This window comes from Tyto alba, unplaced genomic scaffold (assembly GCF_018691265.1).
Source record: "Tyto alba isolate M040663 unplaced genomic scaffold, T.alba_DEE_v4.0 Super-Scaffold_9, whole genome shotgun sequence".
NCBI classification, from domain to species: domain Eukaryota; kingdom Metazoa; phylum Chordata; class Aves; order Strigiformes; family Tytonidae; genus Tyto; species Tyto alba.
Window position 1 is genome coordinate 14472900 of NW_024881330.1, and position 13736 is coordinate 14486635.

At 46.0% G+C, this 13736-nt stretch overlaps 1 protein-coding gene across 1 annotated transcript in view; it reads left to right on the forward strand.

Annotated features, from left to right (window-relative positions):
* Positions 1 to 695: 695 nt before the first annotated feature.
* The window catches only part of SNTB1 (syntrophin beta 1), a 115112-nt gene continuing 102071 nt past the window's right edge, over positions 696 to 13736 (forward strand). The window contains exon 1 of the mRNA XM_042785977.1: positions 696 to 1344. Within this exon, the coding sequence (XP_042641911.1) occupies positions 822 to 1344 (523 nt within the window). The 5' untranslated portion in view covers positions 696 to 821. The remainder of the gene's footprint in view (positions 1345 to 13736) is intronic.

Below are 13736 nucleotides of genomic sequence, written 5' to 3' on the forward strand. Positions count from 1 at the left end.
AGGTGGCAATGTGAAAGCTGTGTCCTCTCCGCTGCGCAAATAGGAGCCTCGAGCCCCTCATCGGGCACTGAGTTGCCTCCTAGGAGGAAAGCGAGCATGGGATAAACAGCAAAACGGTCAATGTGGCCTCCACGGCCCTTAAAAATTTGTAATCAAAGGTTAAAGAAAACAGTTTCAAAATGTGCAGAAGTACCCATGGCAATCACCACCTTCATCCTACAAAGCCATGAAACGACTTGGATTCTACTTTCATACAATTGAAATGTAGCCACCTTGGGGCCACCTATTAGTTTTAATACGTTGTATATATATAAAAACAAACCAAAACAAAACAAACAAACAAACAAAAACAAACAAACAAACAAAAAAGAAACCCGTAGCTGGGAAACCCGAAGTTGTATTTCCGTTTAACGCTTCCCTGCCGTTGATCTCCCTCGCCCCCCTCGCTGTCCCCCGGCAGCGCAGACGGCGGCTGCCACCGCCGCGCGGAGCGCCCCGAGAGACCCACGGCTCACCCGGGACGTGTCCGTGGGACGGTCGGGACCTCGGGACCTCGGGACACCCCCCCCCGTCACCTCCGGCCACGCGCACCCCCCCCCCCCCCCAACACTCCCCCGCGCGGCGGCAGCGGGCGGCACCCCCAGGTGCGCCCCGCCCCGGCGCGGCCCCGGGGGGGCGGCCGCGGCTCCTCGCCCCTCCCCGCCGCGCCGGGAGCTCGCCGCCCCCCGGCTGAAGTCCGGTGCCGCCGTGCCGCGCCGCGCCGTGCCGCGCCGTGCCGCGCCGGGGGTGCCGTCACTCAGCGCTTCCAGCATGCTCCTAAGATGGCGGTAGCGGCGGCGGGCGGCGGCGGGGGCGGCCGGGCGCAGCGCAGCGGCTGGCTGGAAGTTTTGGTGCGGGAGCGCTGGCACAAAGTGCTGGCCAACTTGGGCGGCGAGGCGCTGGTGCTGAGCGGCGAGGAGCGCCCCGACGGCGCGGCCCACAACGGGCTGGGCGGCGATGGGGCGGTGTGCCGGGGGGCCGAGGGCGGAGGGGGGGCGGCGGCGGTGCGCACCGCCTTCACCGACCCCCCCGAGCAGGTGCCCGAGGCCGTCTCCAACAAGAAGCGGTGCGTGAAGGTACTGAAGCAGGAGCTGGGCGGGCTGGGCATCAGCATCAAGGGGGGCAAGGAGAACAAGATGCCCATCCTCATCAGCAAGATCTTCAAGGGTCTGGCGGCCGACCAGACCCAGGCCCTCTACGTGGGCGATGCCATCCTGGCCGTCAACGGCACCGACCTGCGGGATGCCACCCACGACGAGGCGGTGCAGGCGCTCAAGCGGGCCGGCAAGGAGGTGCTGCTGGAAGGTAGGGGCCGGGGGATGGGGGGGGGACTGGGGACCGGGAGCAGCTCGGCCGCCAGCACGCCCCGGGGCGGGAGCCTGCGGGGCGGCTCGGCTCGGCTGCCAAAGGGCGGTGAAGAGGTGCCCCCGTACCGCTCCTCCGGGCGTCTTTCCTGCGGGCAGAGTTTATTTCCCCCCCTACCCCGAGCCTCGCCGGGGCTCCCGACGGCATGCGTTCAGGACGTAGCCCCTCGGGAAGGGGCGAGCGGGCAGCCGGGGAGCTGGGCTTGAACTTTCCGTCCTGCTGGCGGCTGCCCGAGCCCCCCCCCCCCCCCCGCCCCGTCCGTGTGCGGCCGCCCGACCCCCCCCCCGCCCCGTCCGTGCGCGGCCGCCCGAGCCCCCCCCCCCCCCCGCCCCGTCCGTGCGCGGCCGCCCGAGCCCCCCCCCCGCCCCGTCTCGTCTCTTCGGCCGCTCGGCTCCCGGGCTGAGGGCTCACGGTGGGAGCCTGGCCGATCCCCGCCGGGGCAAGGAATCTTCAGGATCTGCCTCCTCGACGTTTTCGTAGCTTTTCAGTCTAAGAAACGTGCGGGCGCTTGGGTGCTGGGAAAGGAGGGGTTAAAGGACTAAAGAGGCCCCCTCGGGCCATAAGTGAAGGGCTTGAGGGACTTTTCCCGAGCCAGCCTGAAATGCCTGAAACCTCCCGCTGTCCAATTCTTCCTTTACTTCTTCCGCCATCCCGCTCCCGACTAGGGAAAAGGGGGAAAAGAGGCTTGAATGAAGCTGGCAGTCCTTCGTGAACACATTAACCATCCCCTGCAAAGCTGTCATTTCCTTTCTCAAGGGTTACTGAAACAGTTTTGTAAGAAGTAGCCTTAGAAACTGAGCCCGGAGTAAGAAGCAGACATTGATGTGCGTGGAGGAGGCATGGAGGGAGGGTGTTCCCGCAGGATGGGTCAGATGTTGAGGAGGGCGTGGGCAGAAGCAGATCCAGGTTCCCCCGGACAGTGAGTTCATGAGAAGAGAGGCAGATTCACAGATGTTTAATCCTTGCCTTCTCACAAGGACTAATTTACTTGCTCCACCTGAGAGAATGAACAGTTTCAGAAATGCCCTTGGCGCGTGTTTGATAAAGTGATTACATATTTGTCGAGAAGTCATTTAACCGGAGGTCAGTGGCATTTGAGGCATGCTGCTGCACCTTCTTTCCCTGTGCCGTCGCCTTCCTCTGAGCCACAGGCGCTCCCGCCTCGCCGTGCCTCTAGCCCTTTTGGTACTGCACGTTTTTTCACGTGTGTCTTTTTGGTGCTTATTCTGAGGAGCAAAAGGGGTGCTGCTGCTGCTTGGGAGGTGCAGCTGAGGATCAGCCGCAGACAGCTATGACATAAAGTTACAGAAAAAGTTTGAAGGGGACGTAAGGTGAGAAAAATTCATCTGCAGTAGTGTATGCTGAGAAACTATTTGGTGTTGTCCACATGACAGTGAAAACATCAAAGGAGTTAGTGCCTGGGGAGGATTTAAGAAGCTGAGGGCGATTATGTCTCCCTTCCCTGTGTGCCCCACGCTGCTTGTGGGACCAAAGTGCATCTCGTCCTCCCTCACGGCAGCCAAACTGCTTGCGAAGATACCTGTGAAGTCTTAATCTGAACCTCTCTTTGAGGTCTGAATTGAGGCTGTTTCATCTAAATTCGGTCACTGGTTTGTTTACACAGTTTACGGGCTTCCTGGGGTGCAGGCCAGGCAACGGCTGACCTTTGGTGTGAGCTAATGAGTAATGTACATAGTGCTTGCAAGAGTCTCCCTCCCTCCATGTAATGCCTGCAGGAACAGCACCTGAACACACTGCTGCTGTATGAGCCTTAAAAAAATCTTGGTTTTCTTACTGGTAGCAGCAAAAATGAAGCCCTGTCAGTGTGGACTTTTAGCATCCTCCTTCTCTCCACTCCTTTCTTCATCACAGCAATTTTCTTGAATTTCTTTGCTCTGAGAAGGCTGATGTGCCTCAGTGGTTGTTTCTGTGATTGAAGAGTGTATTTCAATAGTCATCCCTATGTAGAGTTAAAATATTCTGACACTCAACTAATTTTTTTGTCCTGCCTTTCTCTTGCTATTCCAGCAGAGTAACCAAAATGAGAATTGGCCGCGGCATTGCCCCGGGAGGCGCTACTCCTTCAGCGGGGACCCTCTCTACGTGAATGGCTTGTGTAAACAGGCAGTTTAAAACAATTCTCTGCAATTCAATTTTCCCCTTGGAAACTCTTTCTTCAGTAGCACAGTCTAAAACGGTCTTTTTATTACTAAAGGAAGGAAAATTCAAAAGTTTCTTTTTTCCCTTCAAAGTATAGGAAGGAGAGGCTCGATTTTCCTTTCCTTCCAGACAGTAGGAATTTGCCATTTCCTGACTTCTTAGAGAGTTTTGTATTGCAAAAAGCAGCCTTCGTTGGGGCAGGGCAAGACCCCTGTGCAGATCTTCTCTAGGGTCTTTCTCCAATTAACAGAGCAATGCCAGCATGTGTTCCCAGGGTCAGAATGTAACATTTACATTTTCAGAGAGATTCTGAGACTTACTGGTGACTTCCAGACAAGGAAAGCCGAATTTGCAAGGGCATGGCAAGGTGCGAAGCACAAGGGGCGTATTTCATGGTGCAACAGGGCTCGGGGTATTGTCCAATGTGTTGTGCATTCCTGGAAAGGGTCTTATAGTTGAGAATTTCCTAGAGGTTATCAGCAGTGAAGATGTGGTCAGATGGTTCAGTAGACCCAACATCAGAGTGCTGGAGTCGTCTGTTATATAGTGTCCTTCCTAAAATTGCTTGCTTAGTGAGACGAGGCATTTACCAGCTCAGCACTAAACTGTAGTCTCTCCTGCATTCCTGTGCAGGGAGGGAGTGGAAAATCCCTCCCCAGCCCTCTGCACCGTGTGCGGGTGGCAGGCTGGCACTGGGGTGAGTGGCTGGAGGAAGAAGATCTGTGAAAAGAGGAGGGATGGGGCAAGGCTTCATTTTGTTACTTTCCCCTTTTGCTGCATTAATCATCATCTCTGAGCTGGTAGATACGGAAATTATTTGCCAAAGGGTTAGGGGTGGCATAGCTGCAGTAGCTGTGCTGGTGTGGGGTGGCACAGCTGTAAAACCCAGTGGGAGAGGTCCTCCTCCAAGTTTTGTAGGCATCCTAGGTTGTTCTGTTCTCTCATTTTCTACCCTGAAGGACATCAGTGTGTCACAGTCCAGCTACTAAGCTAAAGTTGTGTAAATACATTCTTTCATACAGGTCTGATCTGTGGGATTGTCCAGGGTGCCTTGAAAGCAGATAGGACTTGATAAATGGAAGGGAAATAAGGCAACAGGCAACACTGCTGTAGAAGGAGCTGTAAGGCAGAAACTTCAAGAGGAGAAGGAGGTTATGTTGAGGAAGGACTTGAGCCCTAAGAAATCCTGCTCTCTCCTCATCTGCAGGGAAGGACCTCTTCTGCCTGCAGGGTTTAATTTCCTGTGAGCTTTCCATCACAGCTTTGGCATGGGTGCAGGGGAGCAAAGCAGACAGTGAGCAGGGCCAGGGCAAGTGCTAGTGTTGGGCTTGTGGGCCCTGGATGGCTTCTCAGGTGTTCAGTACATCAGGATGGAGCTTCTCATCAGCATTCAGGAGAGCAAAAAATTCCCCCATATGAGAGACAAGGCAGCCTCCTTGTACAGTGCATATTTTCAGGAGTGGAAGGCAGCTAAAATTGTCACGACAGCGATTGTTTGTACATATAATTTCCCTGCAGTTCTGTTAATTTGGGTCTTCTTAAATAAGCACTTTGGAAAATCAAGCAGCCCCTCTTGTGCTGTGAGGAGCACATTACGTTCAAGTGACTTTCAAGACACAAAAAGTGTTTGTTGGTATCAAAACATCCTAGATGAGAGCAGTCACTTGGCACGCTCTGTAAGCAAGCCAGTTGTACTTCACTCATATTCTCTGTGTGTTTGGTGAAGAAATGAAAAACTGAATCAGCCTGTGCTCATGTCAAACAGGACCTCTCTGCACGATGCTGTATTTGGATGTGGAGAAAAAAGAAAAAACAAAACAACACGTTAGTGTGGTTTTTGCTAGCTGGCTGCAGGATATTTTTTTAGATCACAATTTTTAGACTTCCTCACTTGTTAAATGTGTGTGGATGAGCTTCTGATGGTGATGGTGGCAGGTACAGAGTGGGAGGAGCATCTTCTTAGTGTTGCTAGTTTCTTACTGGTTTTGAGTGATTTTTGGTTAAGCTAACACAATTGCAAGGTAGGGCTTACAACTCCCTTCAGAAACGGCTCTTGCAATGTCTCTGGATTTGCAGGAATTTCCCACAGAGAGGCAGCCCCCTGCATAGTGAATTTTAGCATATGGACAGTAGGATATAGTCATATTCTGCAGCCCTCTTGGGAGTAATCCACAGCTTTAAAACAATGTAAGAGTAAGTGTGGTGCAATCTGCACTGTAGTAACATGTATTATTTTCCAAGTAATATTTTCATAAGAATTATAAGAATTATCCCCTTCCTACCCTTTTTAAATTTTCTTTGGGTGAAGCAAAACAATTCTGCCTGTGTGAATTACATGTTGAAATAGTGCAAAATAGGCACGAGCTGCTTGTTGGCTGTATTTTTCTCTTATCTATATTTTCGTGTTTCTTTTGGTAAAGTAGTGTCAACAGGAGATTTCTGGGGGTTAACAAAATACAATATTTATCCAAGAAAGAGTGACTCTTGCAATTGTAGGGAAAAATATGAGGCACAGGGCACTTAATAAGTGCCTATGTGACTTAACTACTTACTACAGTCAGGGTTGTAAATGTCAGTGATTGCAAATTGTATGCATAGTTATTCCTTACACCTCCAGTAAACCTATGGAGAAAACACTGAGAAAACACTCTACTTTTTTTTTTTTTTAATGTTTTCTGCTTTTTTTTTTTTTTTTTTTTTTTTTGCAACTATACAGTTAGGGAAATGCTTTGGGCTATACTGCATTTCATAGCCTGTGTAGCTGCCCTTGGCACACTTCAGTTTGAAAGTGAAATTGAAAAGAAAAGGAACAGGTGATCTTATTCTCAAAAATATCAGGTCAAAACACTCCCCGAGAATCTCAGTTTTGATTGTTTCAGCTGCCTGTGGCAGATGGGGAAGTTTGAGTGGGAACGCTTGATGTGTCTTTCATTGATTAGATTAGATTACAAGCTAATTTAGCAGTCCAGACAGTCTGTATCACCTTTCACAGATAAGAATCAGTACATCCTCTTTGCAGTAAATCTGGTACAAGTCCTCTTTCTCAGTTATTGTGAAGGAAATAAGACATTTGTGGGCAACACTTCCCTGGATTTATTTGGACCAAGTGCAGTGTTCCTCCCTGCCCCAGCCTAGAAATTCTTCCTTAGGATTTAGGACCTGCTCCTTAAGGGTGCTTAGAAGATCAACTGTGTCTAGGGATCTGGAATTCAATTGCACATACAGAGTCTACTTGTTAAGTATCATTAGAAAAAAAAAGCATTTTTGAAAATCCCAACAGTAATTCCTTTGTGGAAAAATAAATTGAAAACTTAGTATAACTCTTTGAAGACTCTTTAAACTATGAGACAGAGTAAAATTGAAAGCTGAAGGCTTTTTCTGCAGTCAGTGAAACAGTGTTTCTATCTGAATGTTGCCAGGGCAGGTGCCTTTTCACTGAAGGCCAGTCCCACACTCCCAGGAAGGCATTTTCACACCAGTGATTGCCAGCAGCACTGGCCTCACCCCATCCCTGCTGCCCTCTGGGTTTGGGTCAGAAACGTTCACCACACGTCTGTCCTGAGGGAGCTGGTGAGGAGGTCTCTGTAATTCAAACTGGAATTTGGATTTGAGACAGCCCAATACAGGTGCTGATCCCACTAGGTTGATGGTTTCAGGTAATTTTTTTTTTTTTTACTTTCTTAATCTCACTGTTTTCAGAACACATGATGTGGAGCTTCTCCTGGTCGTAATTTATTTCTAAATTTGACTAAGTATAGCATCTATTTGTGTGCATGCAGAGTTCATAAGTGTTGGAGAGTTTACCATCTATTTGTAATCTGTCCCAGTGGTCACTTACTTTCAGGCTTTAAGAACACATTATTTCCATTCCACTTTTCTAATTTAGATTTCTGATCGTAGGATTATTTTGTACTTTATTCTCCAAGATTATGTTGCCATGGCTACTTGTTAGAATTGGTACAGTAGAAGGGAAATTGGAGGAAACAGTAGTTCAAGAGAGCAATAGCATACATAAATGAAGAAAATATGATGGGAACAAAGCTGTCCCAGTACTGCAGAGGAGACTCTGGCTTTACAAGCCTGAAAAAATTCTTCAAGCATCTCAGAAAAATAGTTGGTGAAGAAGGGATGGTAGCAGTGTTTCTAGAACATGCAAAAAGTCTTTTAACTATATATAATATAGGGCTTGTGAGGAGCCTATTTAAGGTTTTTTTCTGGCCTTGATGGGGTAGGTGGAGGTGAGTGAGGTTCATCTCTCTTACCCCCTCCCAACCTTCCACTGGTCTTACTGCAGTGGCTGTAGCTGGTGTGAAGTCAGCTTCGCTTGGCTCAGCTGTGTCATCTCTCCAAACCTTAAACTATGTCAAGCAGAGAAAAATCCTGCTGTCAGCATAAACTGTGTCTATGCTCAGGGTCTTTGCCAGGACATCTGTACTTGGAGCAATCAGGGAGAGCATTGCTCTGCTGTGGTGGATTAGGAAAGAGCTAGGATGCTGAGCAGTAGGAATAAATAGTCTGTTTTGGCAGGGGCACAAAGCTCATTGTAGAGATGGGAAGGAATATTGAGGGAGTGGCAGCATTTGGTACATGCCTTGAGGAGTGTCACTGCAAGGAGGGTTTAGAAGATGTCTGAGGTTAGGCATGGCTGATTTGGGCTAGAGAAGTTTGTGAGAAGCCACAAGGTATTTAGAAAGTGTAGAGTGCTACTTGTCACTCATGCTACATGTTGGAAGGTGTGTTATGAGCCTCCTTTGTGCTCTTAAATAAACAGATGTCAGATGCTGTTTTGCAGGACCGAGAAAGCTGCTCTATGAGGCTTGGTCTCCATGCTTTAAAAGATGGCTAATGGCCTTGCCGTCCATGCCTTGCCCTTCTGGAAGAGAGAGGAGTCATTGAAATTACAGCATCCAGCATCTTGCAATGTCTCAGAGTCCAGCAACACTGAGTAATGAACTAGGACACGAAACTCTGCTTGAAGGGAAGTGGGGGAAAGACAAAATTGGGTTGTCCATTGTCCACTTAACTATCAAAACATACTTTTCTCCAGAACAGAAGTTAACAGACTTGCTTACAAAAGGTTTAATCAACTGTGACTAGTCCTTCAGATTGCTTCACCACTAGATATTGCCTTGCCGTTGGGTTAAGTTTCTTCCTTCGCGTAAATTAAATTAAGGGACATAATTTCTGCATAACTCTTTGGCAGACTTGAATTTCTAACGGCTGCTACTGTACACTTCTGTTACAGTCTGGCTTTAATTTTGTCTGTCTAGAACTTGAACTACTGAACTGGTTACAGCTTTCACTGTGCATATACTGAGGGCATGACAGAGTAGGTCACTGCCAAAGCGCACATCTGTATTGTAGCAATTGGGTAAAATGGAGTTCTTAATTGTAAGGAAATGAGCCAGAACAGTAGATGTTGAGAAACTGTCTCTGATTAGAAATGATTAACATACAGCACACTCCTTCTAAAAATGTTGTGCAGCTTTTTGCTGAACTATTGGAAGTTGTGCTTGTTGGCACAGATCTAAAAGTCATTGAAACTAAGGCTGTGGCGATGTTTATTCCTCACTGCTCAGGGATATTTCCATCTAAAGATGACATGTATTTGAGCAGCAAGTCTGCTTCAGGCAGTACATAGATGAGTAATTTGTGTGTGTGCGCATCTGTATGAATAGCTTCTGTTCGCTTTAATGGCACGCTAAAAAATGGTAAATTCCTGGTATGGTGTAACTATCTGAAAAACAGGATCCTTTTTCCCAGTATCTGAAAGTTAGAGACATACCAAAACATAAAAATCAAATTCAAAAACTTTTTTTCATTAAAGGACAGCATCAGAATGCAAATTCTCTTCTGGCAAAGGAGGCACAACTTAACTGATTTGCTTTAACAGATAACATGACCTCATGGGACTATTTATCAGCCTCATGTGCCCCTTCAGGGAAATAGGGCCATTAGTTAAGCTTTATGTTCCATTTGCCATAGGCGTATTCTCCTGGTGCAATACCTATTTTGGCTTTTAACATAATCAAGTAGTTATGAAAGACTATTAAAAGCTATACCATGGAAATAATGTATCTCCACTCTTGTCTGAGTTATTGAATAATAACTGTTTCCAGGATGATTTGCTATACTAACACATGTGTTTTAACTGTCATTGACTCTGGCTCTGCAAGGGGAACAAGAGGCAGCTGTGTGAAGGTGAAGATGCTGGAGATGTTTAGTGTTACCCAGTGTGTAGATTATCAGGCTGCTTTAAGCTAATAGTTTTAACTCGGGCAGTGGGAGTTTATCTGTTTATCCTGGAGTTTGGGCTTTAGTCACTGCAAAACAGCCTGGAAGGACAGAGCTGGTATTGGGGCTGGCAGGACAGCAGTGGCAGACATGGTTTCCCTCATAGCAGGCAGCTTCCTGTTGGTCTTACTCTTGCCAGCCAGGAGCCAGTGGGATCCTTCTCATGCTGGTGTGAAGACAAAGGAGGGATTTAATTATTGGATATTCAGGAGTATTTTCCAGGAATGAGGTGAGCAGGATTTGCCTTCAGGACTTGCTGCTTGAATTCTTTGTGGCTTTGTTTTCGTTGTTTTTGTTTTGTGGAATTTTTGTTTGTTTGTTTTGTTGTTGTTTTTGTTGGGGATGCTGTGGACAGAAAAAAAGGCTTCCAAATTACCATTTTTTCCCAAAAACCATATTGTCTATGCTAAATGCCTGCCCCTTTTGTCTTATTTGTCCTGTCTCATGCAGTGTCATGACTCTCCTGGTACACAGCCTCTTCTATCAGCTGTGCGTGGCTGGGATGGAGGGGTGTCTCCAGAGAACCAGCAGGATTCCTGTAGGATTACCTACCTTATAAATATAAATATGTACCTAGGTGCAGAGAGACACATTGTAGGATGTATTTGTATACATACTTCTGTAATGAACAGCCTCATCAACAGGCATTCCTCGTTTGGGTCTTGACCTTCAAATATGCTCGAGGCCAACATGGTTGTACCAACTTTAGGCTGCTGGAGCTTTGCCAGGTCTGGAGAGGCTGAGCTGATGCCTGTGTGACCCATCGAGTCTCTCTGCTGCAAGGGCAGCGTCGTGGCCTGTTATGGCTCAACACTGCAGGGAGAGGCTTTACGTATAGCACCTCTGGGAAGCCTTTTCCAGAGCAGGAGATGTTGCTGGTTCTAAGCTCTGTTGAATAAAGTCAGGAAGATGAGCTTACTGCAAGAGAAGGGGAGCAAACGTCAAGCTGAAATGACTTGGGTGATGACAGCAGACTCTTTGTGAAGACCTCCAGGTGTTTTTATTGTGCTTTGCCTATATTAAACCCATCTAGATTTTGGAAGCTTAGGTAAATGGCTGGTCATTGGGTTAACATAGCTCAAATTCTTCAAACAGCTGAGGAAGCCATGAGCAGAGTGATGAGGAGAGACACAATCAACACATAAACCTGCCAACAAACCTCAAGGTGCTACAGATGCTACAGCTAATCTGTTTGAAGCCACTGTTGCTCTCATGGATTTTGCTGCCCTCTTCTTTGCAGGTTGGGTTGCAGGCTGATGCCGGAATGTTTGGAGGCATGGCTCTCATTTAGCCCTGGGGAGGAAATCTGTATTCCTGCCTTAAAAAAGGTAAAGAAACCTCATAGTAACTTCAGTCTTCATGTTTGTGGAACACTGAAGAAGTGTCCAGCCAAAAAGGCAATAAAAGAAAACAGCGTTTTAATTCAGGAAGAATGCAAATGAAAGCAACTAGTCTTAAGAAGTTCCCAGTCCATTCAGTGAATGGCTCTCTGTATAAATTATCCAGACCTAAGTGATGTATGAGGGCAGGTCATAAGGAAAACATTGCAGTAACAAACTAGTGGAATTTCTACTTAACACATTAAAATCAACCCTGAAAGGCTCCATTAAGAAAATCCATAAATTGAAGTTCTAAGAGACAGCATATAAAATATCTCTGAAACTAACAATGATCCTCTGTCAGTTTTATGTTTTCCTTTCGCTATGTTATATCTATTTTAATAAATATGTGGTATAGACTATCAAAAGAGCAGCACTTTGTCTGTGAATCCTTGAGGAAATAAATAGTGAGTCTGGGCATATTATAAATTTAATCCAGTAAAAATAAACTTAAATTGATTCTGGGCTTTGCTTGTGTAAGGACTGCTATACTAGGACCATTTTGTGTTGATCTTGTTTTATATATATACTGAACTTTTCTGCTAGGCATAACTTGAAATGTTAGTATTTAATGCTTGAGTTTTCATTCAAGTACTGCCAGAGCTTTCTGTCTATGTGCATAAATAGTATTAAGACCTTAGAAAGCTTTCAAGGTTCACTCTCTTAATAAAATATTGAGGAACAAATACCTTTTGGTTTTTGAGGGAGGAAAGGAAGGGCTGACTTGAAAATACACAAGTTTCTATGAGAAGCTTTATGATGTTTTAATTTGAAATGGCATTTTATATTTAGAAAGAAAGCAATTTACTTTCAAAAGGCTGATTTGAACCTGCATTTAAGAACTTTTCTAAATAGAACTTTCCATGTGGAGTAGCAGAATATTACCCAATGTACGTTCTCCTCATGGAAAGTCTTTGCAATCATGTCACGTTTATCAAAAGGAAATTTTCATGGCCAAAAAGTTTTGACCAACTCAATGCAGTAGTTTTTTCCCATTTTGTTAAAATATGTAGTTCATTTCTTTAAATGTGGGTGTTTATTCTGTTCTTTGGAAACTTCAGACATGCTGTTCTCCTTCATCACTTTGTTCTGTTACTTTTCTATCAATACGTACACTGTAAAAAGTGGATAAGGATGTATATTTGGTACAAGCCAAGATAGATACGCTTCCAGTGGAGAAGTCACAAGTGATAGATTACAGGAATTCCTGTAACACATTTATGTTTGATCTTTTCAGTTAGTCATAATTTTGGGGGTATGCTTCCTTGTTTCTGTGAAATTCACAGTGGAAGCCTTGAATACAGAGGGAAATGAGGAAGAAACTTCTTGAGTCTCTAAAACTTGCCTAAAATATCCCTTCTAGGTGTAATTTTAATATCTCCTCAATGCAGCTGTAGATTAAATTGGCTCGCTACCTTTTTGCTATATTAAAGGCTGTGTAGAACTGGATATGTATGAAGGAAACAAGAAGTGTTCATGAAACCATAAAGGGAGGGAAATTATTTCTATGGGGGGAATATGCATTGCATTATTTTGTTTCATTATTTTCCCTTTGCTTTCTTTCTATTCACTATTGCATTGGCTGATGTTGGTTTAGGAATGCCTTTAAATGTGGCTGTTTAATTCCAGAGCTGACCTAGCCCTGGTGTGGGCACAGCTATAAAAGTCTATCAGCAATATTATATGGGCACAAGGTACAAGCAGGTACACACATATAGCATATGCTGTGAGCTTGCATGAGTATTGTACATGCATTTGTTCATATCCGAGTCAGAATTTGTTTGTTTTCAGTGCTGTGTAGATTAAGTTAATTGTTCTTTTAAAATTGAAATAAATAGAGTCTTGATTATACCTGCACTGAAGGAGTCTCTGGGTTGATTCATTTGCTGGAGTGCTTCACAGGAGGCTACACCTGCAGTTTTGTTTTTTCTCAGGGTTTGTGTTCTCAGGGTCTGCCCTGGCTGTCTGTGGCTGAGCCTCTAGCCATGAGTGGGTGATGGCCAGGCTGGGGGGAAGCAACCTGCCATCTGCTAGAGAGTGACAAGAAAGGGGAGTGAATGTAGGAGACTAGAAGGTCCCCAGACCAGAAGGTGGGAGAGTGAAAGATACCTCCTCTTCAAGTTGGCATGAGTTTTCCCATCATTTTCAGTGGGATTTGGACATTTTTTAGCAAGCAATATTGACATAAATCACTGATGGGGAAAAAAAGATGCTGGCGCAGCTTTATCTTGACTCTGGTATCCACCGCATTAATTCTCCTTTAAAATAACATGGACAGATCTTTGGTCCTTACTGGGTGACTCACTCTCTGGCTTCCTGCATGGCTGAAAAGACCTGCTCACCAGATTTTCAGCTGATGCTCTATGTTAACATGCTGCTTTACTGTGCTTAGCAAACCTGAGTCCATACTCCCCCTCCTCAACCCTTTCGGCTTGTCCCTCCTCCCTTCCCACTCCCTCAAACAACAATGAGCAAAAGCACTGTAAAATAGATGTGGCA